General features: G+C 41.7%; 1 protein-coding gene across 1 annotated transcript in view; it reads right to left on the bottom strand.

Moving 5' to 3' along the window:
- Nucleotides 1–24,063, bottom strand: part of CLIC4 (chloride intracellular channel 4) — a 66,607-nt gene that overhangs the window by 12,827 nt on the left and 29,717 nt on the right. The window contains exons 2-3 of the mRNA XM_023258315.2: nucleotides 17,787–17,896; nucleotides 7,044–7,169 (exon numbers count right to left, since the gene is read on the bottom strand). Coding sequence (XP_023114083.1) covers nucleotides 7,044–7,169; nucleotides 17,787–17,896 — 236 coding nt within the window. The remainder of the gene's footprint in view (nucleotides 1–7,043; nucleotides 7,170–17,786; nucleotides 17,897–24,063) is intronic.

Here is a 24,063-nt window from a genome sequence, read left to right as displayed (position 1 = left end):
TGTTTTCCATGGTATTTTTAAGATGTGTTTTTTCCTTAGGAAACAAAGCTCTGCACAGTGTTTTTGTTCGCATATTAATATTCTTGGCAAGCAAAGGGCATCCGCGCTCACTTCCATTTTATAAATTAGAACGCTGGGGAAACAGTCTGCTTGCTCGGAGGTGGGTGCCAAGCCAATGCGGGTCTTAGAAAGAGAGCTCCAGAGCGGCACTGTCCAAAAGAACTTTCTGTAATGAAGGAAGTATTCTATATCTGAACTTCCCAGTAGGGTGGCCGCTAGTGATGTGTGGCTGGCTATCTGGACAGGAATTTCAAGAAACCAGTGTTACGTCAAGTTAAAAAGTCCCCTCCTCCGCTTGCGCCAGCCACATTTTAACTACGGAGCTTTCTCAAAACAGAGATGCCAACCAGATTCTTGGTGTGTGCCCTGCCCTGAACCACCCCATGCAGCAGTGCCAGAGAATCCCGACAGCGGGAAAGATCAGGCATTTTGGTCAAGACAAAAACAGCAGGAAGCGGGCCACTCACTTCAATCCCACGCTCGGGATTTTCCAAAACCTTCCCTGTATTAGACATTGTAAGGGTGGCACTGGGCAACAGGAAGAGAAGTTGCCCATAATTTTGCTAACAAGCGTTCTGTTGTGTTGTTACAAAGTTGGTCTACTTTGACATGACACATAGCTTTAAACACACACACACACACACACACACACACACACACACACACAGATGTGTATTTTGCATATTTAAATCCCAAACACACATACTCAGTGTCCATTTCTTGCTCAAATTGGAAAATACATGTGAAAAGGCTCAGCTCCTCCCTCTTCCCTTGGGCGGAGTCGCACGCACACAGGGAGTTGGCGGCCACAGGAATTCAGACCATCAGCACCCCAGTAGGAAGACAGATTCATCTCCTCAAAGGCCCTGCCAAATTTCCCTGGAAAGTGGGCCTGGGGGAGTAAGACTTTGGAAAAAACCTGACATGAAACTACGAACTTCGGTTTCCTCAGTTAGTTTAGAATGCGGTCTTTCCACTTCTTTAAAATTAAAAATGAAGGTGAGGTATTTTTAGGTAGAAATTTAATTTACTTGCAAGCTATCATTTCTGGTTAGCTTTTATATTCATATTTTTTTACATCTGCGATTCTGAAATCAAGGACAGGTACATCTAAAAATCTGGACATGGGGCGCCTGGGTGGCGCAGTCGGTTAAGTGTCCGACTTCAGCCAGGTCATGATCTCGCGGTCCGGGAGTTCGAGCCCCGCGTCGGGCTCTGGGCTGATGGCTCGGAGCCTGGAGCCTGTTTCCGATTCTGTGTCTCCCTCTCTCTCTGCCCCTCCCCCGCTCATGCTCTGTCTCTCTCTGTCCCAAAAATAAATAAACGTTGGAAAAAAAAAAATTTTTAAATCTGGACAGAGGACTACATGGGTAAGGAGATTATAAAGTATCTACTGAATACTCACAGGCTCCATTTGTCTTTCATTTTACTAACTCTCAATTGTGAAGCTTAAAGATTTCTCTTATAAACAGAAATATTTACAGAACAAATTCTTCAATGAACGATGAATTTCATACAGTATAATGTATACTACATTAATAATATATAGTAATTTTTTTTTTCCCTCTTAACTATAGAAAACCTTACCCTCTCTTTCTCTCTCTCTTTTTTTGCCCCCCCCTTGGGCTGAAAGAGTTAATTCCAGGTTCACCTCCCTGAAGTCCCCTCGAGTATAAAAACAACAGCCTCCAGTTTAAATGTTTTTACTGCCTGTAATACAGTAACTTCATTGATTCGTTCCAAACAAAAAATAGCGCAAGGAACCTGCGTGCCTCTTCAATACATCTATGTTTTCCTCTAGCCAAGTTTCCATAATTATTCTTCTTTTCCCCACCAATATTTAGCTGTACCTACTTTTTCTAATAAAGTTCACTTCCTAATTCTCAAAATAAGAGGCGTGAAGGTAGGCTTAAATTGTAGATCATTTATATATTCATTACTCACATATATTCATTTATTCTAATTATTATGGGCCTGCACTGTCAGGCATTATTCTAGGTGTAGGGGATATAATGATGAGCGCACAGAGGCATATTTACTAAAGACCTATTTTAATTAACAGGGAAGAATGAAGAAGGATTTGCAATCAGCATATCCTTAACCATATGAAAACAGATGCTGTTGTGATTCTTAAAAAATAAAAACTGTCCTCTAAAGCAGGTTAGGCATACCCTACTCTTCTCTAAGACAAACCATTAAATTTGTACTATTTAATCGATAGAATACTTACAAGAGACCACCTCAAATTCTCATTTTGCCTAAAAGGAAATTCTATTCCAGAAAGCTTACATTCTTGGTCCCCAAATCCCTAGACTAGTTAAAAGTATTGCCAAACTAAAACCCAGGTTTCCTGTCTCCAAGTATTGTTTTTGCTTTTGTTTTAGGACAGATTGGGGTCTCTGAAAGATAAAGCAAATTCTAAACCAGGAGGTCCAAAATCAGTTGCCAGTTCATTTTGCATTTCCTCAAATACTGGATTTTAACAATTCATCATTATTCACTTTCCCAAACAGCTTGATAAAGCAAAACTTCGACTGAGAACCTTCATTTCAACATTTAACAAAAAGGAAGGCAAGTAGGGGCGCCTGGGTGGCTCAGTCGGTTGAGCACCGGCTTCGGCTCAGGTCACGATCTCACAGTCCGTGAGTTCGGGCCCCGCGTCGGGCTCTGTGCTGACAGCTCAGAGCCTGGAGCCTGTTTCGGATTCTGTGTCTCCCTCTCTCTCTGATCCTCCCCCATTCATGCTCTGTCTCTCTCTGCCTCAAAAATAAATAAACGTTAAAAAAAAAAATTTTAGGGGCGCCTGGGTGGCGCAGTCGGTTAAGCGTCCGACTTCAGCCAGGTCACGATCTTGCGGTCCGTGAGTTTGAGCCCCGTGTCAGGCTCTGGGCTGACGGCTCAGAGCCTGGAGCCTGTTTCCGATTCTGTGTTTCCCTCTCTCTCTGCCCCTCCCCAGTTCATGCTCTGTCTCTCTCTGTCCCAAAAATAAATAAACGTTGAAAAAAAAAATTTAAAAAAAAAATTTTTTTTAAAAAAAGGAAGGCAAGTAATTAACAAAAGGCTACCTGTCAGCAACACCATGGGGATGAGCATCCAGGGTACAAAGACTTTCAGATCAGTCCTTTATTCTGTATTACATCACAGACTGTGAATGGTAAGACTAGCTAAGAATACTCCCATCCTTTTAGGAAAGATCTCAGGCATTTGCTTTCTCATGTGAATATAAGAATAAAGTCTGAGTATACAACACATTAAATTATCCCTGTAAATTCAACTTTCATTGTTATTTCTCACTTTAAAAAAAAAACAACAAAAACAGGATTAGGGGTGCCCGGACAGCTCAGTTGGTTGATCGGCCAACCTCAGCTCAGGCCATGACCTCGACTGTTGTGAGTTCGAGCCCCAGGTCGGTCTCTGTGCTGAGAGCTCAGAGCCTGAAGCCTGCTTCGGATTCTATGTCTCCCTCTCTCTCTGTCCCTCCCCTGCTCTCTCTCGCTCTCTCTCAAAAATATACAAACATTAAAAAAAAAAAAAAAGCATTAATAACCCTTTACAGAGCTCATCTCCAAAATTATCTAACTTCCCCTACCCTTCTATTTTTTTTTTTATCAGTAAGTTAGCCAAGTATACCGGTCTGCTTCAGTTAAAACTCCCATGTTTCAAAGCTTTTTTGAAAGCTTTTTTGGCAAAGTAGTTCCTTAATTCAAGCAAGGGGAATTAGTTCTATATTTATAAATACTTTCCCCAGAGGAAAAGAAAGAGAAAGTTTCTTCTATGTATGCTGGTTACACAGACCAGCAAAAAAAAAAAAAAAAAAAAAAAAAAAAAAAAAAATTCCTGGATTTAAGCTTTTCACTAGTCTCTAAACTCTAAACAACTCTAGAACAAGCAGTTGCCTGTATTTATATTTGTCATGATCGAATCAGAAGTGCTCGCATAAAAACACTCTGTTCTCAGTACCATCAAATGCCAAAAACATGTTATTAGAAATGCTAGCTCCTGGTCTGCCAGCTTGGGCAACTCCTCTGCCTTTTCTCTTCATCCAGTCTAGAAACACGAAGGCTCTCAATCAGGGAGTGAGGAGGGTCAGCAGTAGTTGAGGACTAAAGACCTTCTTGTCCTTGAGGGGAAGGGCAGTGAGCCAGGGCAGTCCCTGAACGCCCTAGAACACCACAGGAAGGGAAAGGGATGCCCGTGGTGGCCGGGAAAGAGCTTCCTTCCTCCTCCTGCTCATCTTCCAGAAACAGTTGTGCCCAACAGAGACTCTGCTGTTCATCAGCACCTCACAGTAGGGGCCGCGGGGCCCAGTAAGGGGAAGCCCCTGCCCATCCAAACGTGCTTTTCCAATGCATATACATAAAAACTCATCACAAGTTAAGCCTCACCTATTTCTTAAACAGGATTCATTGAATTAAGTTTGACAAACACCTTCGGTCCCACTGGCTCATCACAGGAAGCTATCTTTGATTTCTTTCCTGCCCTTCCTCCCAACTTGAACTAGCCTACAATTTTATATACTCGCTAAAGCACAATCCAATTAAAGACTTACATTTCACCTCTTTTATAAAAGTCAAGCTCAACAACACAAAGAGGAGAAAACTAGAAGGAAGAAAATAGAGGAAACACAGGTTTTGGAAGTCATATAGGCCCGGCTTTGTTTGGAGCCAGCTCTGCCACCAGTGACTGTAAGACCATGGACAGGCTACGTAGGTTACTCGTCCTCAGTTTCTCCATAAAGTCTTTGAGAGGACAGAGATCATCCACAAACATAATCCATAATGCACAGCGCACGGCACATAATTGGCACTTGAACGTTGGTTAATTTTAACAGCAGAGCCATCAGCAACATCAAAAAATACTCCCTTCTACAGAGTGAAATTTAAAGAAACTCTTCAGAAGAGGGGCGCCTGGGTGGCTAGGTCGGTTCAGTGCTGACTTCGGCTCAGGTTATGATCTCAAGGGTTGGTGAGTTTGAGCCCCGCATCGGGCTCTGTGCTGACAGCTCGGAGCCTGGAGCCTGCTTTGGATCCTGTGTCTCCCCCTCTCTCTGCCCCTCCCCTGCTCGCACTCTGCCTCTCTCTGTCTCTCAAAAATTAAGTAAACATTGAAAAAAATAAAAAAATTTAAAAAAAGAAACTCTTCAGAATATAAACCACAGCATAAAAACAAGGAATATAACGGGAATAAGGCATGGGGATTAAAGAGTACACTTAGGGGGCCCCTGGGTGGCTCAGGTGGTTAAGTGTCCAACTCTTGATTTCAGCTCAAGTCATGATCTCACACTTGTGAGATCGAGCCCTGTGTTGGGCTCCGTGCCATGTGAAGCCAACTTGAGATTCTCTCTCTCCCTCTCTCTCTCTCCCTCTCTCTCTCCCTTTCTCTCCTCCGCTCACTTGTGCACATGCGTGCTCTCACTCTCTTTCTCAAAATAAACATTTCAAAAAAAAAAAAAAAAAGAGTACATTTAGCATGATGAAAAAAAATAAAATGATTTTTAAAAAATACCCTTAGAATTCAGCACATTGTGAACCTTTTAGGACAGAAAGATCTCCAGATACTTTTTTTTTTCTTTACTGATTTTTTTTAGAAAGTTTTCCAAGTTTTAAATTATTTAAAGTGAAAGAAAAGACCATCTCTGGTTAGAGTATCTCTGTGAACATGCCCAAACAAAATGGAGCTGAAATTTCTGTATATAAAAGGCAAAGTGAAAATGTTTATTTTCCAGGTCCGATTCAAGAAGCTGTGATGTCTCACAGAACACTGAATGCTAAGAAACTTGAGTATTTTTGATATTAGTTCTACTATTATTTATTATCTTAATGTCTGTTCCCTCTGAGAAAAACAACAAGAAGGAATAATGAAAATCGTCGCTACAGCTGTGGAAAGCCTAGACTGCCCATCTCTCTCCTTCGTTCACCTGCAGGATGCCACTTTTTGTTCATCAAAGCTTAAGCCAGGTATTGTCTCTTTTCTAAAGCCTTTCCTGCCTCCACTCACTTCCCTCCACCATGCCACCACCCCCTCTCCATCCATAAGGGACCGCGCTTCCTGAGGGTAGGAACTGTGTCTTACTACTGTATTCGGAGGGCTTTGGTTGTAGCATAAATGAGCGAGTGAGTTCTGAGGAAACAATTGTTTTAGAACCCTCTGACCCAATAATCCCATTCCTGGGAAATTTATCTGGATATGGAGAGTAAAAGTCAGATCAACTAGCAAGAAAGCCCCAGGCCAGAAGAAAAACAGTTCTGTTTTCAGGATGATGGCACCAGAAAAGTCTAAAAGAAATCCATAACGCATCGAACCTACGCCAGGATTATAGTAGGATGCAACACTGCACATGTGCAATGCGGGTAACTGTCACCGCAGTCCATCTGTCCCTCAAGTGTACCTCACATTGTAGGAAATATAGTTGAGTACTTCAAAATCATTAACCACGTGGGCTAATGTGCAGGGCCTGGGAATCTATAACAGCTCAAAGAAATACATAAATAAAAACTGAATCCCAGGGACACAGTCTGAAGAGTCAGTTCCCTTGGGTGACAGCTTTAGACAGCTGCCTTTAAAATGCCCTGATGAGGAATCCCCCAGCAACGTATTCCACACTCCTGCTTAGCCATTCTGGCTAGGTTCCATCTGAACCTCTCTCTCCATCTCTTCTCCTTCCCAAACTTCTCAGTTTGGGACCACTACCCCTCAAATAACCAGAGCTAACCTAACGTAGCTCCCACGTCTCAAACCCACCTTCAGTGTGTGCTCTTATCTAGGCTTATTGGCGGAGCCAGAAGCCAGTTCTGACAGAAGCCAGTTCTGACATCTGTGGAGCATGAATTACAATGAATGAAGGGAAGCCCAGCCACTGCACCTTAATGCTTGCTGTAAGAGTTTGACCCCAGGACCATCCGGAGAAAGGGCCCCAAGGGCCAGAAAAGACCAAACTTTAAAGAGATGGCAATACTTCCGTGCGCATTTTCTTTGATACTCACTTGGGAGGGCATAAGACTTCTTCGAGAAATTCTTCAATCTTATTTACATCCGTTTTGACTTCATTGTTGAAAGTTATAAATGGTGGGTGGGTCCCAGGAGCCAAGTTCTGCAGGTCAGCAGGCTTCCTGTTGGGCAAAACAGTGGTCAAAACTGGATCATTTTCTACTCTGGGAAGGCAACAATACTTTAAATACTCCGAGTGGTTCTAAATGTTAAAGTATGTAAAAATGCATAAGAAATAGTACTTTTTCCACTAAGTACAACAGCTGCACTGCTCTTCTAATAAGACGCGAACCTTCACAAAGCACAAAATTCATGGTAAGAAAATCAGAAATCTTTGATTTTTAAGCAAAAGACAAGTCCCCCATTCTCATTCCAAATTTAACGGAAGTGCTTATTAGCACCCAGGCAGAGGGGCACCTGGGTGGCTCAGTCAGTGAAGCGTCCGACTTCGGCTCAGGTCATGACCTCACAGTCTGTGAGTTCGAGCCCCAAGTCTGGCTCTATTCTGACAGCTTAGAGCTTAGGGCCTGCTTTGGATTCTGTGTCTCCCTCTCTCCCTGCTCCTCCCCCACTCGTGCTCTCTCTCTCTCTCTCTCTCTCTCTCTCTCTCTCTCTCTCTCCTTCAAAAATAAATAACATTTCAAAAAAATTTCAAAAAAAGAAAGAAACGGTGGTAGAACTGAGAAAAAACGGTCTCTAGTCTCAACTCTGGCACCCACTCGTTGTGTAGACATGGCGTAAACCATAACTTTTCTAGGTCTTCCTTTTCTTTTTGTAAAACACGGAACAAGAGCAGCTGATTCATACAGCCTTTTCCAACTACAAGATTCCAATTCAGTGCTACCAATCTTCCACTTTCCTAGAAGTCCACTCTCAGCGAGGAAAGAGATCACCAGTCAAAATGACTTCAGTACGTAAGAGATAGCATAACCAAAAGTAAGATGCAACACAGAAAGGGCAAAACAGGATAGCGAACAGGAAAGGCTTAAAATACGTATTAGATGAGAATTTTGTCCAAATTCATTAAAAAGCCATCAACAAGTCAAACAGGTAGGAGTCAAAAGAAATTGATACACGATAGATAAAATAAGTGGACACGTGGAAAAATGTAAAAACAAAACAAAAAACCAATTACCAAAGAAATTCAAGAGGAAACTATGACGACATTTCCTTCCTATTAATTAGGGAAAACTGAAAATACACAGAACACTGATAAAGACGGCAAAATTGGATACTTACAGCTACTAATACCACAGAACACTGGTACCACCCTATTAAAAATCACAGTGGCTCGCCTGAACCCATCAGCGAATCCTAGAATCAATAATATGACCCAATACAGTGTGATCTTAATGATAAAAGACAGAGCGTACGTCACCATCTATGAGGTATCCTTACAAAAAAGTTGACCCTGAATCTAGAATCAAGTCTCTTAAGGCAGCTGCCTCTTAAAATGTGGTCTAGGGGACCCTTTCACCAGGTGGTCCATAAAGTCAAAACCATTCTCATAATACTAACACGTCACTTACTTTCTTCACCCTCATTCTTTCATGCCTACAGAGTTATCCATAGACTACCTGGTGTGTGATGTCCCAAGGTAACGTATACAGAAACAGATATGAGAATCTGTCTTCTATTAAGGCAGACATTAGAGATGTACAAAAATGGAAAGCAATGCCACTCTTCTTTTGTTTTGGAAAATACATTTTTTGAGACTTATTTTTTGAGATAATAATAGGTTCATGATTGTTCTAGCTAGTAAATATTTTTTAAATTTCTCAGCTTTAATTTCTAATACAGTAAAGTTGACAGATACAACCTACACAATTGAAAGCTCTTTGAGGTCCTCAAATAATTTAAGTGTATAAAGGACTTCTGAGACCAAAAAGTTCATTTGCAGGAAACATGAGGAGTTGCTGAACAAAGTTAAATGATACCACAAAGAAGCCATCAGCCAAATACAGAATTTGGGACGTTCTGCAGTTCAATGGAATGGATTTCCACCAGTCAATGGCATGAGGGAAAAAAAGTCACAAATGGGGGCTGGAAAGGACTGTTGCAGATTAAGGAAAATTTAAGAGACATAACGACCAAATGTAATGAGTAGAATTTGTTTAGATCCTGATTTGAAGAAAGCAGTCAAAGAAAAAAGATACTATGGAGACAACCAGGGAGATTGGATCATATGCCGGAGACTAGACGTGATATTGGCACTGTGGTTGGGTAAGAAAATGTCCCTACTGTTTGGAGACATACAGTGAAGGGTGCAGGGTTGGAATGACAGTGGGATTTGCTTTGAAACTTATTAGAAAAAATAGGGACACAGCAAATGGGTAAAATCTTGATAACTGAGCTGAAGTTGTGGGGAAGTTTATTCTATTCTTGTGTATGTTTGAAAAGTTTCATAATTAAAAAGATAAACCTTAAGAAACTTAAATGTTAAAAAAGCAATATATTGCTTCAAGCAACTTTTCCCCCACATACTATTATAGCCCTTCCCTATCACAAACGCACAGAATTTAAAAGGATATCTTTTGTTTTTAAAGCTCACCCTTTTTTTATGTTTATTTGAGAGACAGAGAGACATGGGCCCAAGCCCATGAACTGTGAGATCATGAACTGAGCCAAAATCAAGAGTAGAACACTCAACCAACTGAGCCACCCAGGTGCCCCTTAAAGGATGTCTTTTAATGCATCATGGAGGTGAAATACTTTGTCACTGAAAATAATGTTTAAAACAGAGTGTGCCCCAACGTCTCGTCTCATCCCAGCTTATCAATTTCCCTTGGTCTTATTCATATTCCTTCTCTGTCCCTCTCCTTTTTTTTTCTCCCTACACCCCCATTTAGGTTTAGAAAGCACTTCATCTCCTTATGACTACATTCCAAAAACAAAGAGACTTATTAATGATCTGCTTAGTCCAAATTTTCTAACTCCAAGCCCCCTCAACCCAAGCTCTAGAGCCCATCTCCCTTTCAAGCCAAAGAAAAAGAAGACGTATTTTCTATGACTTGTGTAAGAACCGAAGCTCTAAAAGAGGACTTTTAAAAGTCAAAATCTGATTTGATGTGCAATTCTGATTCCTTTCCTGAGCATACTTTGGTCTGAAAAGGCAAAGCTGAGCACAAAATGACTGGAATCACGAAAGCTGAGCAGTCTTCCGGCTGCACACATATTTAAACAGCCGTGGACCCTGTGAGACTCCCAACTCATGTGAGACTCCTGAACTCATGTAAGTATCCAGGTCGGAGCAGGTCCTTTCCCAGGTGTCATTTCTTTGGTTTGTTCAGTTATCCCTTTTCACGCCTCACCCTGACCATCTGTTCATCTGTGATCACCAACGGGCCCGGCAGGTCCACAGCCGTGTCACCTTTGGTCTTCAAGCCCCCTCACGTTCCAGCTCACAGCTCACGACTGTTCCCAGCTACCCTCCATTTCCTGCTCAACTCGGGAAGACCCTGTACATTACCAACAGTCCAGAAACCCTAACAGTTCAGGGTTTAAACAATTTATTTTCAAATCTCAACATTTTAAAGTTAAAAAAAAAGACTTGTTTTGTTCCGACGTTATAAAACCTATCCATCCGCATTTTTATGACTAGCGGTCGATTAATGCCTAAATGTAAGGTAATAACAACATACGTCTGTGTGTTTCACAAATAGTTTTTTCATGAACAGGGTAGAGTTAGACAAAGGGGAAGAAAGGGACTGATGCTTTAAAACAACATGGAGGGAGGGCAGCAAAATAAGTAACAGCTATTACTTCTATAATAAATTGTAACAGCTTTTAGCTCTCCAAATTTATTAGAGGAGGGATAAAGTTGGCATGGCAGAGAAGAAAGAGCCAAAGACTGAATCAAAAGGATGTGGTTAAAGTCTCAAATTGAATAGTTATGCCATCCATCCACCAGCTATGTGACTAAGGAAATCACGGCCTCTGGATTTCCTCCTCTGCACTGCGGACATAAGCCCTGCTCTGCCTGTGAAGATCAAATCAAATAAGGCCTATGAAAGTGAACTAAACCAAAGTACGCAAAGGAAACCCATGACGGCTTTCAGTGGCACACTAACACAGCATTCTGCAGGAGATGAGACAGGCGGTTTTTAAACTCTACTTGAGTCTGATGGTTCAGAACCGGTTATGTAGCATTAGCTGACTGGTAATAAGAAATCTGATTAATAGAGGCTTATAAGTAAAGTGAAACCAGGCACGCGATTACCAATTTTCTGTTCATATTAGGGACTAGTGGATAGTCCGTTTTGTTTCTGCCAAAAGCCTATCTAGATTTTGAAAAACCAAAGGTGACGAAACTCTTTTCCAGGATTAAGTGTTGACATGAAGGAGAACCATGTTAGGTCCTTACCCCAAGTGAAAGTAAATTTGAGAAGAAACTTGAATGCCTCTCAACGGAATAGCAGACTTCAAATAAATGTTCAAGTTGCAAACACTGAGGTGACTTAGAAGCTTTATCAGGTCATCAACCAAGCAGAATCTCCCCTGGCACTCCAAGGCCTCAGGTGTTGTTTGACCCACAAGGTTCACTTTACAGATGCTTCACAGAAACTTAACATTTCAGAAGCGCAACGTCACAGACGTGAAACTGAAACACAGGCAACGGCTAAACATTTCAGGCCATCCTTGGCTTATTTCATAAAAGCCCTTTAATAAATACTCAATGATTCATTCAAGCCCATTCAAATGTTTTCCTTAAGTGACATCTAGAAAAAGCAAAGTGCATATAATTCGTGCTTTGAGATAAGAGCACAAATACTCTTCAATGTTTGAGGTGTCTTTTTTTTTTTTTAATGTTACTTATCTGAGTAGTCTTTTTTTTCTTTGTCATAGTAGATGAACAAACATATTCTATTCTCTCCCGTTTTGCTTCTAGATGAAGAAAAGGAAAAATAAAGAGAAACAAACGAATACAAGAGACAGAGGAGGAACCTCATAGGACCTAATACTTTAAGCAACTTAAGTGGCTTAACTTCAATTGAAAGTTAATTCAGTACACTTGCAACAATTGGAGAACACCGGGCAGGTGACTCAGGTCCAGCTGCTTCTTAGAAGATGAGCACAGTATAGTCCTAGGACACTGGAGCCGGTTCTTAAAGGTGACCTATCTGTAACCAGCTGACTCCACTAAATGGAGAAAACAAAAATACTGAGTATGTAGACCTTATATTCTTAATTGAGTTCCTTTTGAAGGTACTGATTTTCAAGACATAAAATTCATCCATACAAATCAAGAGAATATTGAACACTGTATGGCAAGTATGGGGGAAAAAGTTAACACCAAAAATCCTTGGTTTCAGAACACTGTACTCCTATTAATTATTCTTCTCTAGGTTTGCTATAGTCTAATACTAAAGTCACCAACTGAATGAATGAGTCATGGATTCACCAAAACATACACGCCAAGGTCCCAGTTACTAAGCATTTGCCTATGTGTCCCAATTCAACCAGTTAAAGGATTTTCTTTTGATTAAATGTGGTATGCTGCTAAACCTTCGTCTACTTTAGTGTCAGTCTGTGGAGCAATCATGTTAAAACAAAACAGCACCCACGAAATGGTTTCAAACACAACTTCAATAATTCTTAAGAGTTCATCAACACAGTTTATAGAGTTGACGCTAAGTTTAGAAGTACATCCACCATTAATCCATTTTTCTAATTCAGCTCTTAACCACCTCAACAGGATTTACCATCTTTGAAGTCATTTTGAAAAAGAACATAAAGACGTGGCAGTGAAGCTCTCTCTCTCTCTCTGTATGACTGTCCGTGGCTGTCTGTCTGTCTCTCTCTCTCCGTGTTTCTGACCCTTCCCCCCCCCTCAAAACACTACACATGGGGTGTACATATGATTCACAATGCGTTCATGAGACACACATCTTGATTTGTCGTGGTAACAAGGGCTTCGTGTCGCTCAAGTCAACTTTACAAAGGGAAAGAATGGAGTCTGTACCTTCCTGACTGGCCAGTAGCAAGCAATGGATGATTTCTCTAAAAGGCTGGCCCGTTCCATTCCATTTAGTCTCTCTGCATGTGTCATTCACACTGTTGTCACCACCTGGAAACCAAACTGATCTCTCAACTTGCTGAAGACAGTTTTTCAGAAGGGTAGAATCACAGAGACACGGTAACAAAAGCAAACTACCTGAAGAATCTAGAAATCAGATTTTGTTCTGAGTCTATAAATGCCTCTCAAGAATACGCAGAACTATCAGTTTTATAGCTCCGTGGTAACTTGTTAAATGATTACAAAATCGTTAAAGTTTAAACTGTCATAATAATCTTCCAAAACTTTATGCTATTATTATGGCAACTTACAAGTGAGTCTTACACAGTCCCTTACGAATGGTGTATCAGCATGTGAAGCAGAAGGAAATCATTTAGGACAATGCAAATGATAGGCAAGTTTCAGAGTTCATGGTGGAAATGGGAAAATGGAAACATGTATTTCCCAGACTTTTTTTTAATAAATTTTTTTAAATGTTTATTTATTTTTGAGAGACAGAGACAGAGCATGAGCAGGGGAGGGGCAGAGAGAGACGGAGACAGAATCTGAAGCAGGCTCCAGGCCCTGAGCTGTCAGCACAGAGCCCGACATGGGGCTCGAACTCACGGCCCATGAGATCATGACCTGAGCCGAAGTCGGATGCTTAACCGACTGAACCACCCAGGTGCTCCATATCTCCCATGATTTTTAAAAGCAGTCTTCTCCAATTTATTTATTTTCTCAGAGAACATCACAGAGGAGGGATTTTATTCACTGGTAATATACCACCACTTTGACAACAAAAAGCCAATTTCTAGGGTGCCTGGGTGGCTCAGTTGGTTAAGCGTCTAACTCCTGATTTGGGCTCAGGTCATGATCTCACGGTTCATGAGTTTGAGCCCCACGTCTGACTCCGCTGCTTGGGATTCTCTCCCCCACCCACTTCCCTGTTTGCTCCTCCCACACGTGCATCTTCTCTCAAAATAAACAAGTAAACTTAAAAAAAGGTTCATTTCTTAACGTTATCATTTCTCCTCTCATTCCCCAAAACTAGAAAAGCTTACCTAACAAATATGTGACAAAATATGGCCACACTTAGATATATCCAAGTCAGGGTCTCAGCATGTGAACAAGGGTGTGTGTGTGTGTGTGTGTGTGTGTGTGTGTGTGTGTGTGTCACAGAGATAGAGAGACAGGGGATGGGGAGTCTACTGTTGTCATTCTTCCTTCTTTCTCCTCCCCTTGCCTGCCTCTCAGGCTTATCTGTGCTCCAAAGATGCTAATCGTTGATTTAAAATTTTTATAATTAAGTATAATAAAGGTAGCAGAAGTCTTCAAAGATTTTCATCACTGCCACAAACCTGTCCAGCCAGTATGATATAAGACAATGAATTCTATTCAACAGAAGTGTCTGAAAATGGTTTGATGAGTAGTAAAAAGTACCCTGAACAGTGTTGAGTACACAGTAGACACTGGGGAAATCTTATTTTTTCCTTCCTTTTTCCTGAATTTAGAAACAAGGTAACTGACCTCCAAAGAAGACGAGGCATCTTGCCCGAGGTCCCACGGAAATAAGTGACAGGGCTCTCTCTACACGGAACCAGGTCTCTATCCCTAATCCATTGCTCCCCATTTGATGACATGTGATAACACCTTTAAATATGCTCCCAATTTTAATATTTTCGTTTCTATTCATCTGAAGATCTTGCTTAAATGGTGGCTGATGTAAAGCCCAAATTCCTTCTGAAGCCTGAGCACTTTTTTTTTTTTTAAATCTCCAATTCTGCGATACAATTGCAGCATGAACAGAAAATGAGGTTTAGGAATGACTCCCACTAAAGCATTAAGGCAGCACTGGCAGGCAAGCCGAGGGGGATTGTTCTAAGCCTCACAGGGGCTCATGAATACCACCAGCACAGTCATTAACATCAATTGAGATTCAAAGCGAACGCGTCATACACTGCCAGAACGAGGAACTGGCTTGTTCTTATGGATGAAATGTCATGGAACAATAATTTTTTCAGAGCACAGAGTGGGCCCCGAAATAGCTCTCAGTTGAGTCCCACTGCTCTCCACTGGTTTGTGGGGCGGGCGGCAGTCTTCACCGAGGAATTATAGACAATTACCGGGAAAAGGAGGAAAATCAGCACCGTAGGCATTTTCTCCCCCGCAGCTTTTTAGAAACGGTCCTGTCTAAAGTTTTTAAAGTTAAGAACATACTGTGAGAGGTACGTTTTTTGTTTTTTGGTTTTTTTTACTACAGGATGCTTGATTCCTCTGTGACAACTTCATTTCACAACGATGTTTTGAGCCAGCGTTCACTCTCTTTAAATCTGACTCAAGACTTTAAGTGTCTTAACTCACTGAAAAGGTCTGGAAGGATAAAGACCAAACCTAGATGCGACGGTATCTGTGAAGCGGAAGCTGCTGACCAGGGGCTGGAGGTGGCACGGATTCGTTACCAGGTACTCCTTATATATACATGTATAATTGCCCTTGAGAAGGTTTTGGATGTACTGTAGACCCAAGATTTCTTTTTTTTTTTTTTTTTTAACGTTTATTTATTTTTGAGACAGGGAGAGACAGCATGAACGGGGGAGGGTCAGAGAGAGAGGGAGACACAGAATCTGAAACAGGCTCCAGGCTCTGAGCTGTCAGCACAGAGCCTGACGTGGGGCTCAAACTCACGGAGTGTGAGATCCTGACCTGAGCTGAAGTCGGCCACCTAACCGACTGAGCCACCCAGGCGCCCCTAGACCCAAGATTTCTGAAGGAAACTACGAAATACAGGCTCCAGTGTCAAGTGCTGTTGGTTTCACACAAAGCCTAGGAAAGAAACAGACATCTTCTCTGGGGGGTAATACTCACTAATGAGGGAGCCTTGAATCCCTCAATCCTACTTGCCACGTGTCACTTTTCACACGCAGCGTATATTACTCTGAGACACATACACATCCGCAAATATCAATCCACGTACAGAAATAACGCCGTCAAGAGTCTGTACAGGAAGAGTGAAAGAGCCATTATGAGCTCACTTCCTTTCCCGAACCAGACTCCCTTCGTTTATGGCACTGTTGCCGGTCTGTGCCACAATCACGCACTGTGTTGAGCTGCTCAAAGAAGGCTTTTTCGAAGCACGGCCGCCAACTCACTTGCTCCAAGCCAAAAATGGAATAGGAGAAATCCGTGTATTTTAAGACACAGTAAGGGTGTGTGCCTGGTAGCATGGTCTATTTTTAGAAGTTACACTGGGAAACTTGCTTTTTGAATGCATGGGGCGGGGGGGGAACAGTCATAGAAGGGGAACTACTTGAATTATTTCATTCTTCCAACAGCTCTGTCCAATATGAGGTGGCACACCTTTGAAACAGACTATAGTTTTAACTCTTCCCGTCCCCAAAGGCTTACGTTACTCTGCCTTCATATACATAATTAACGGGTTCCTGGACGACTTCCTGGATTATTTTCAGTAAATAAATTTTAAGACTCCAAAATCTCAAATAAGGGCACTAGCAGTAAGTAAGTAAGTAAAGAATAAAGTTTAAGCTACCGACAGAAATACAGGGAATGCTAGCCTGGAACTGGAAATGGGATGATAAAAGTCTCACTTTGTGACGCCCAGAGGGATAACATGCATGACTTCTGCCACCCATGTTTCTTCCTGGACGCTGTTCGTGACTGATAATGCTTAAAAAAATGAGCAACAAGCCATGTTGTTGCATGTGGGCAAGAGGCATACATTTCCACTGCCCAATCCTAGATTTCCTTTTGTTATAACTGTTCTTAACCCTTGATTTAAATCTCTTCTTTTTGGGGCGCCTGGGGGCTCAGTCGGTTAAGCGTCGACTTCAGCTCAGGTCATGATCTCGCAGTCTGTGGGTTCGAGTCCCGCGTTGGGCTCTGTGCTGACAGCTCAGAGCCTGGAGCCTGCTTCGGAGTCTGCATCTCCCTCTCTCTGTGCCCCTCCCCCACTTGTGCGCTCGCGCTCTCTCTCTCTCTCTCTCTCTCTCTCTCTCTCTCTCTCTAAGTAAACATTAAAAAAAAATTCTTTTTAATAAATAAACCAATCTCTTCTTTTCCCCTAAGTATGAATGTTCTTCACGTCGAGCCTATTTGCTGAGGAAGAACAGAGGGGCTCCTGAACACAAGGAGCCTATTACCTATCAGGGCCCTTCCCAGTCCTCTCCACTTGGGCCTGTGGAGGCAGAGTTAGAAACAACTCTTCACCGAGCAAGAATAATCACAGGGCCATGGATAATGGCTCTTATTTCACAATTATATTTAACCAAATATGGTTAAAATCATATTACAGACAGTTCCCTGTAAAGGAGAATAAATAAAATAGCCCACAGTCGTATTCGTCCTCCTAAAATCCCACTCTTGTCTTGAAGGATCCAGATAATATACACTATGAGTTTAGCACCTTTTAAATGAAGAAGCTGTCTGCTTAGAAAGTTCTTCATAGTTCCACGTTTACACTGGAAAGTCAAAGATCCTGGTGCTGGTCTTGAAGTTAAGAGTAAGGATACGGTAATTTCCTAAAAAGACTGAGTGGCCAGTAAATGCAATTTACTGATATTGTGAGTTATCCATAATACTTACACAAGTTAAATTTGTCCACAAATCAGCTGAACTTTAATAAATGTATTTCCTTTAAAGAGCATATACATACATAGGGAGGGGAGAGGCTCAAACTGAAAACACTATACACTCAAGTTAATTTCCAACCACAACAAAATCTTACCTTTTCAGGTCCACGGTTGTGACACTAAATACAACTCCTTTGAGCCACAGAATCATGAAGAGCCTCTGGGAAAAGGGGCAGTTTCCTATGCTCTCACCATCACTCCCAGCCTAGGAAACAGAAATCAACATCGAAAACCAGGGTCAGAGGGGTGACATTCAAAACGAAAGACTTTCTTCTGACTTATAATCAGGGGTCCAAGAAGACAGCAAAAGTTGCATTACAGAAGGAGTGGAAACTCAGGTTTCTGTTATTTTGCTCTTTCATTTGCCTCCTCTCTTCTTAAAGATGGCCAGTCTACTGTAGCACCGTCCTAGAAAATTTTCTGCAAGGGTAGAAATGATCTGTACCACCACGGTTCGACACAGCAGTCGTTTGTGACATATGGCTAAAATGACTGCTTAAAATGTAGCTAGTTTGAGGCTTTTCATTTGCTTTCAATTAACTGTATGAAACGTAAGTCATTTCCTGTTCTATGAGACAGTATTCTTTACAAGGCAACATAAAGAGGGAAATTCACAGGTGTGTCTATTTCCAAAAAGTTAAAATCATCACCAACCCCTCCTCATTTAAAAAACACTCATTATAAAAATCCCATATCCTGTTTTACATATTCAGGAGCAAGAGAATAACAAGAGATCTTTATAATAAGCTATTTGTAATCCTACTTAATGTGAATGGAGCAGCTGATGACTATGACTTCCCCAAGCTCAATGATGAGGTAGAATTTTCCTAAAAATCAGTGGGACAAATCTTTAATTCCATCACATGTGCCCCCAAGTTTACAAAGCAGGGACAGGGGAAGCAGGAAACAGGAGGGGGGAAAGAAAGCCTACTGGAAGAGAACATTCTAACACTTGCTAGGGAGAAACACAGTCCTCTTCACCACAAAGGGTGGAAAAAGCCAGAAATAACTTTCGACAACTCATTCAAAGATGAATGATTCAAGTACTATTTATTATCCTAAAGTAACTCTCAAAATATTCAGAAGCCATTTCAGTAAAATGCCACATTAGTAAAGTATTCCTAAACTAATGGGGAAATAGGGTGGAGTAAAAAAAAATAATAAAGTCGTTAACCGATTAAACACAACTAACAAAACACACGGGTATAAAAGGAGGATCCCAGAACCCTTCCCTCATCAGCATGGGAGAGTTACAACTAAGCTTGGTTAAAAAATAATAATAATAATAAAAATCATTCTTTATCAGAAACAAAACATACACAGAATTGTAACCAGACTGACTCATGTTAATTTCTACTACTGCAACTTGCACAAATCTTGACTTCCGGCAGAAGGTCTAGTTCTTAAACTTTAAGGTGATTAAGAATAACCTAAATAAGGGGCACCTCGGTGGCTCAGTTAAGCATCCAACTCTTGATTTCAGGTCAGGTCACGATCCCAGGGTCGTGGGATTGCACCCCCGTGTCAGGCTCCACACTGAACCTACTTAAGATTCTCTCTTGGGGCTCCTGGGTGGCTCAGATGGTTAAGTGTCCGACTTGGGCTCAGGTTATCATCTCACGGTTTGTGAGATGGAGCCCGGCATCAGGCTCTCTCCTGATGGTGCAGAGCCTGCTTGGCATTCTCTCTCTTCCTCTCTCTCTGCCCCTCCCCCACTTGCACCTTCTCTCACTCTCAAAATAAATTAAAAAAAAATTTTTTTTCTCTCTCTCCTCTGCCTCTCTCCCCTGCTCTCACACTCTCTCTAAAATGAAATTTAAAACAATAATAATAACCTAAATAAGACAGTTTGGATAGAAGATTTCTGGGCCTTATACCCAGAGATTGTGGACTGTGATTAAGAAGAATGCTTGGGTGGCGCCCAGGAATCCTCACTTTGTTACAGGCACCCAAGGAGATCGCACAGCAAAGCACCTGCTAGTCACACTGAGAAACACTGGTGTGGGAAGGGTCAGGGTGATATTCCTTGGACAAAGCAGAGTCAGTTCATAAAACTAAGTCATCCAATGATACAATGTAACAAAATGGCACACAAAGCTGCTTTCTTGAGGATGCTGGCTATCCCCACACACAGAGAACACTGATAACATAAAAGCGAGTTTATCACAGATAATAAAAAGTTAAGGTATTCTCTTTCTGTATATGTTGAGGATTAATATTTTTACACAAGGCTGTGGCTTTAGATACTCAAATTTTATTATCATTCTTGTTTTGTTCTGTCTTCCCCTCCTGGTTTTAACATGCTTTTAGTAACTACAAGAGGGGCGCCTGGCTGGCTCAGTCGGTTAAGCATCCTACTCTTGGTTTCCACTCAGGTCATGAACTTGCAGCTTGCGAGTTTGAGCTCTGCATCGGGCTCTGTGCTGACAGTGCAGAGCCTGCTTGGAATTCTCTCTCTCCTCTCTCTCTGCCACTCCCTTGCTCGCTCTCTCTCTCAAAATAAATAAACTTAAATATATAACTACAAGAAAAAGTATACCAAACTTCAGACTTCCTAAAAAAGCAGTATAGTTTGGTAGCCAAAGAACAAGTCTGACTCACTTTGTCCTATTCCATTTGTTTAATCTACGAAATGAACTATAATTTCCCAAAAAGACTGCCATAGGAGTGTAAAATTATTAAATTGGTAGAGAAGTTGTAATAAAGATGTTACATAGAGCCACTTGGAAAGACATTCAACCAAAGGCAAGCCGGATGTAAGCAGCGATTGGCTACAGATCAGAAACACCGCACCATAACCCCTATGACAGTCCGCAGAGCATATGCGACAGTAGAGACAGAAGCACCCTGGGACAGGGACGCTGCGTGAAGACCCAGTCAGGACACGAATGCCCCTCTGCCTTCGCGCACTTACTCCTCTCTCAGGCATGTCTAACGCTTGTTACGCATCCCGCACTCCTTACACGATTCTTCTACACAAACACAAATAAAAGTATGTGTGCTCTTTAAAGCAGATCTGAAAAACTGCTTTTCATTAACTAAGGCCAAAACTCAGGACAATTCAAATGAGAAATATTGCCAACTACAAGTTTTTCTGAACTTTTAACAGCATAAGATTGGGAGCTACTAAAAGGATGTTTTCATCAAGTATACATACAGTGAAACTGGAAAAACTTGGATTTCTAGAAGTCACAAGTCAAAGACTTCCTCCTTTAATCCGTGTTGTAATAAAATTCCATTTAAACATTTCAATAAAATTCATTCAAATTAAAGGATCAAAATTACACTCTTCAATATGAACTATGTTGAACATAACCTATTGGTACAATGGACTGAGGAGGACATTGTGGTATAGTGGAATGCATTATATGCTGGAAATCAAGATACCTTTATTCCATACCCAGTTCTTTATTATAATAAAAATTAACACATAGGTATATCTAACAATAGCATCTAAGAAAGTATGTTTAAAAAAAAAAAAACTTTGCTTTTTACTGCTTCTAACAGTACATTCATGATGTTAAAGATAAATAAAAATTGAAACACTACAGAAAGTCAGAGTTCCTCTACCTTTGAAACATTCACTAGTTTGTTCCTTATTCTCCTGAATTTTTATTTTCTATGTACATACTACTTTTATTTTTCCAATATGTGATCGTTGGGGTGCCTGGGTGACTCAGTCGGTTAAGTGTCTGACTTTGGATCAGGTCATGATCTCACGGTCTATGAGTTCGAGCCCCGTGTCGGGCTCTGCTGATGGCTCAGAGCCTGGAGCCTGCTTCAGATTCTGTGTCTCCCTCCGTCTCTGCCTCCCCCCACCCCACTTGTGCTCTGTGTCTCTCTATGTCTCTGCCTCCCCCCCTCTTGTGCTCTCTCTCTCTCTCTCAAAAATAAATAAACGTTAAAAATTTTTTTTAAAAATATGTGATCGCACCCTACATAACTCTTTTATAATCTGCATTTTTATTCCCAATGTAATGTAATCAACCCTGTGAAGGCTGTCATGCCCTCGCCAGGATGGTGGCCAAGAGGGTCAAGGGGGGAGCCAGGGCTTCCAACCCTGCCAGGAAGAGGAAGCCCTACTCCCCCCTGCTCGGGTGCACGTCAGAGGAGGCCCAGTACAGAGCAGTCAGACATTCACCATCAACCAGAGGTAATGAGGCCACCCCAATGGGGTATCAGGGGAGGCCACTGTAGACATTCAGTCTCTGACAGTAACCAGGCAGTGTTGTTGCCCTTCTCCCCTCCCAGCCCCCTCCACAGCAGTGTCACAGAAGTCTTATTTGAGTGTTAGGGAAGTTTAAACAAAGTTTAAACAAGAGCCAGAGTCTCCTAACATAATATGAAAAGGTACCGGTTTCAAGCAAGAATCGCTTGTCTTACAAAGAACTGTATCAAACTGAATGAAAAAAGGCAACCAACAATGAGGACATCAGGATGACGGAGATGTTAAAATTTGCTGACAAAGATTTTAAAGCAGCCATAATAAAAGTGCTTCAAGGAGCAAGGAAGACCAGCCTGAAACAAGTGAAAACACAGACTCAGCCAAGAAGTAGAAGGTGTAAAGAAGAACGAGATGGAAATTTCGCAACCAAAAAAGAAAAGAAAAGAGCTCAAAGGATGAGCTTAAACTGCCAAATGGAAGGCACAGAGGACAGAATCACTGGACAGAAAGGCTGGATAGAAATCACTCCCTCTGAACAGAGAAAACGTAGACTGAAAATGTGCTACTTCCTATATGTTTCCATATTTTGATGCCATCCATCAAACAGTTATGTTTGAAGGCTTCGTTTATGCTATTAATCCAACAATTTCATTTCTATAAATTTATTCTGTAGAAACATGTATACAGATGCCCAGAGACAGAGGAGTAATGAAGCGCTGTTTGTAACAGCCACCCACTGGAGACCACCCAATGCAGATCGATAAAGGACTTGTTAAGTTATAGGCCACCACCAGAGGGGATGTCTGGGCTAACCGCTTGGCCTTTGCTGCTATGGGTAGGGGCAAGGTCACATTTTTTTTTTTTTTTTTTTTTTTTTGAGAGAGACAGAGAAAGACAGACTGTGAGCGGGGAAGGGCAGAGAGAGGGAGACACAGAATCCGAAGCAGGCTCCAGGCTCTGAGTGGTCAGTCAGCACAGAGCCCGACGTGGGGCTCGAACTCACGAACTGCCAGATTATGACCTGAGCCGAAGTCAGTTGCTCAACGGACTGAGCCCCCCAAGCCCCCCTCACCCCCCACCCCACCACACAGTTCCTTCTCTTAAGGCCCATATGGGATGGTCTCACTTTATGATTCTTACCTACACACAGACATTTTATTTATTTATAAAAAAAATTTTTTTTTATAAATGTTTTTATTTATTTTTGAGACAGAGAGAGACAGAGCATGAGCAGAGGAGGGGCAGAGAGAGAGGGAGACACAGAATCCGAAGCAGGCTCCAGGCTCCAAGCTGTCAGCGCAGAGCCCGATGCGGGGCTTGAACAGACCGTGAGATCAAGACCCGAGCCGAAGTCGGATGCTTAATGGACTGAGTCACCCAGGCACCCCTAAAAACTTTCCGTCTTAAGCGTAGGCTGCCCGTTCCTGGTTCTTTGGCCAGGGAGAGCAGGCTTCTGTTAGAGAGGTTTTTGTCTGCACCTGTTGGTGTTTCTAGGCTGCCGGCTCCTATAGCTCCGGGTCTGGGATATATCGAGACAGAAAACAAAAACAAAAACAAACAACAAACAGACAAAAGGCAATTTATCTACTCTATCTTTCCAGAAGCAGAAGTCTCTCAGAAGTATTAAAATTAGAAAGCAAAATTAAAAATGTAGAAAATGTGGTATATCCATACAATGGAGTATTATTCAACAGGAAGAAACAATAAGGTACTGATATACGCTCTAAATTGGATGAACTTTGAAAAATTATGCTAACTGAAAGGAGCCAGTCACCAAAAACCATGTAGCGTATAATTCCATGTATATGAAATGTAAAAAACAGGCAAACGTAGAGAGACAGGAAGTAGATTAGTGGTTACCTACCTAGGGCTTCTGTGGAGCAGGAAGGAAGGAAAGGTTGGATAAAAAGGGATGTTTTTCTGGAGTGATGAAAATATTCTAAAATTAGACTGGGGTGATGGCTGCACAACTCTGCGAATATACTAAAAATCACTGAATTATATACTTTAGATGGATGCGCTATATGCTATATGAATCATTATCTCAAAAAAGCGGTTTTAAATATACAGGCACAAAGGGCACCTGGGCAGCTCAGTTAAGTGTCAGACTTTGGCTCAGGTCATGATCTCACAGTTCATGAGTTCAAACCCTACATCAGGCTCTACCTGCTTCCGATCCCATCCCCCACCCCCCCACCCCCGTCCCT

Source organism: Felis catus, chromosome C1 (genome assembly GCF_018350175.1).
Source record: "Felis catus isolate Fca126 chromosome C1, F.catus_Fca126_mat1.0, whole genome shotgun sequence".
Classification (NCBI taxonomy): Eukaryota; Metazoa; Chordata; class Mammalia; order Carnivora; family Felidae; genus Felis; species Felis catus.
Note: the sequence above shows the minus strand (reverse complement) of the source record. Positions and strands in the feature narration are given on the sequence as shown.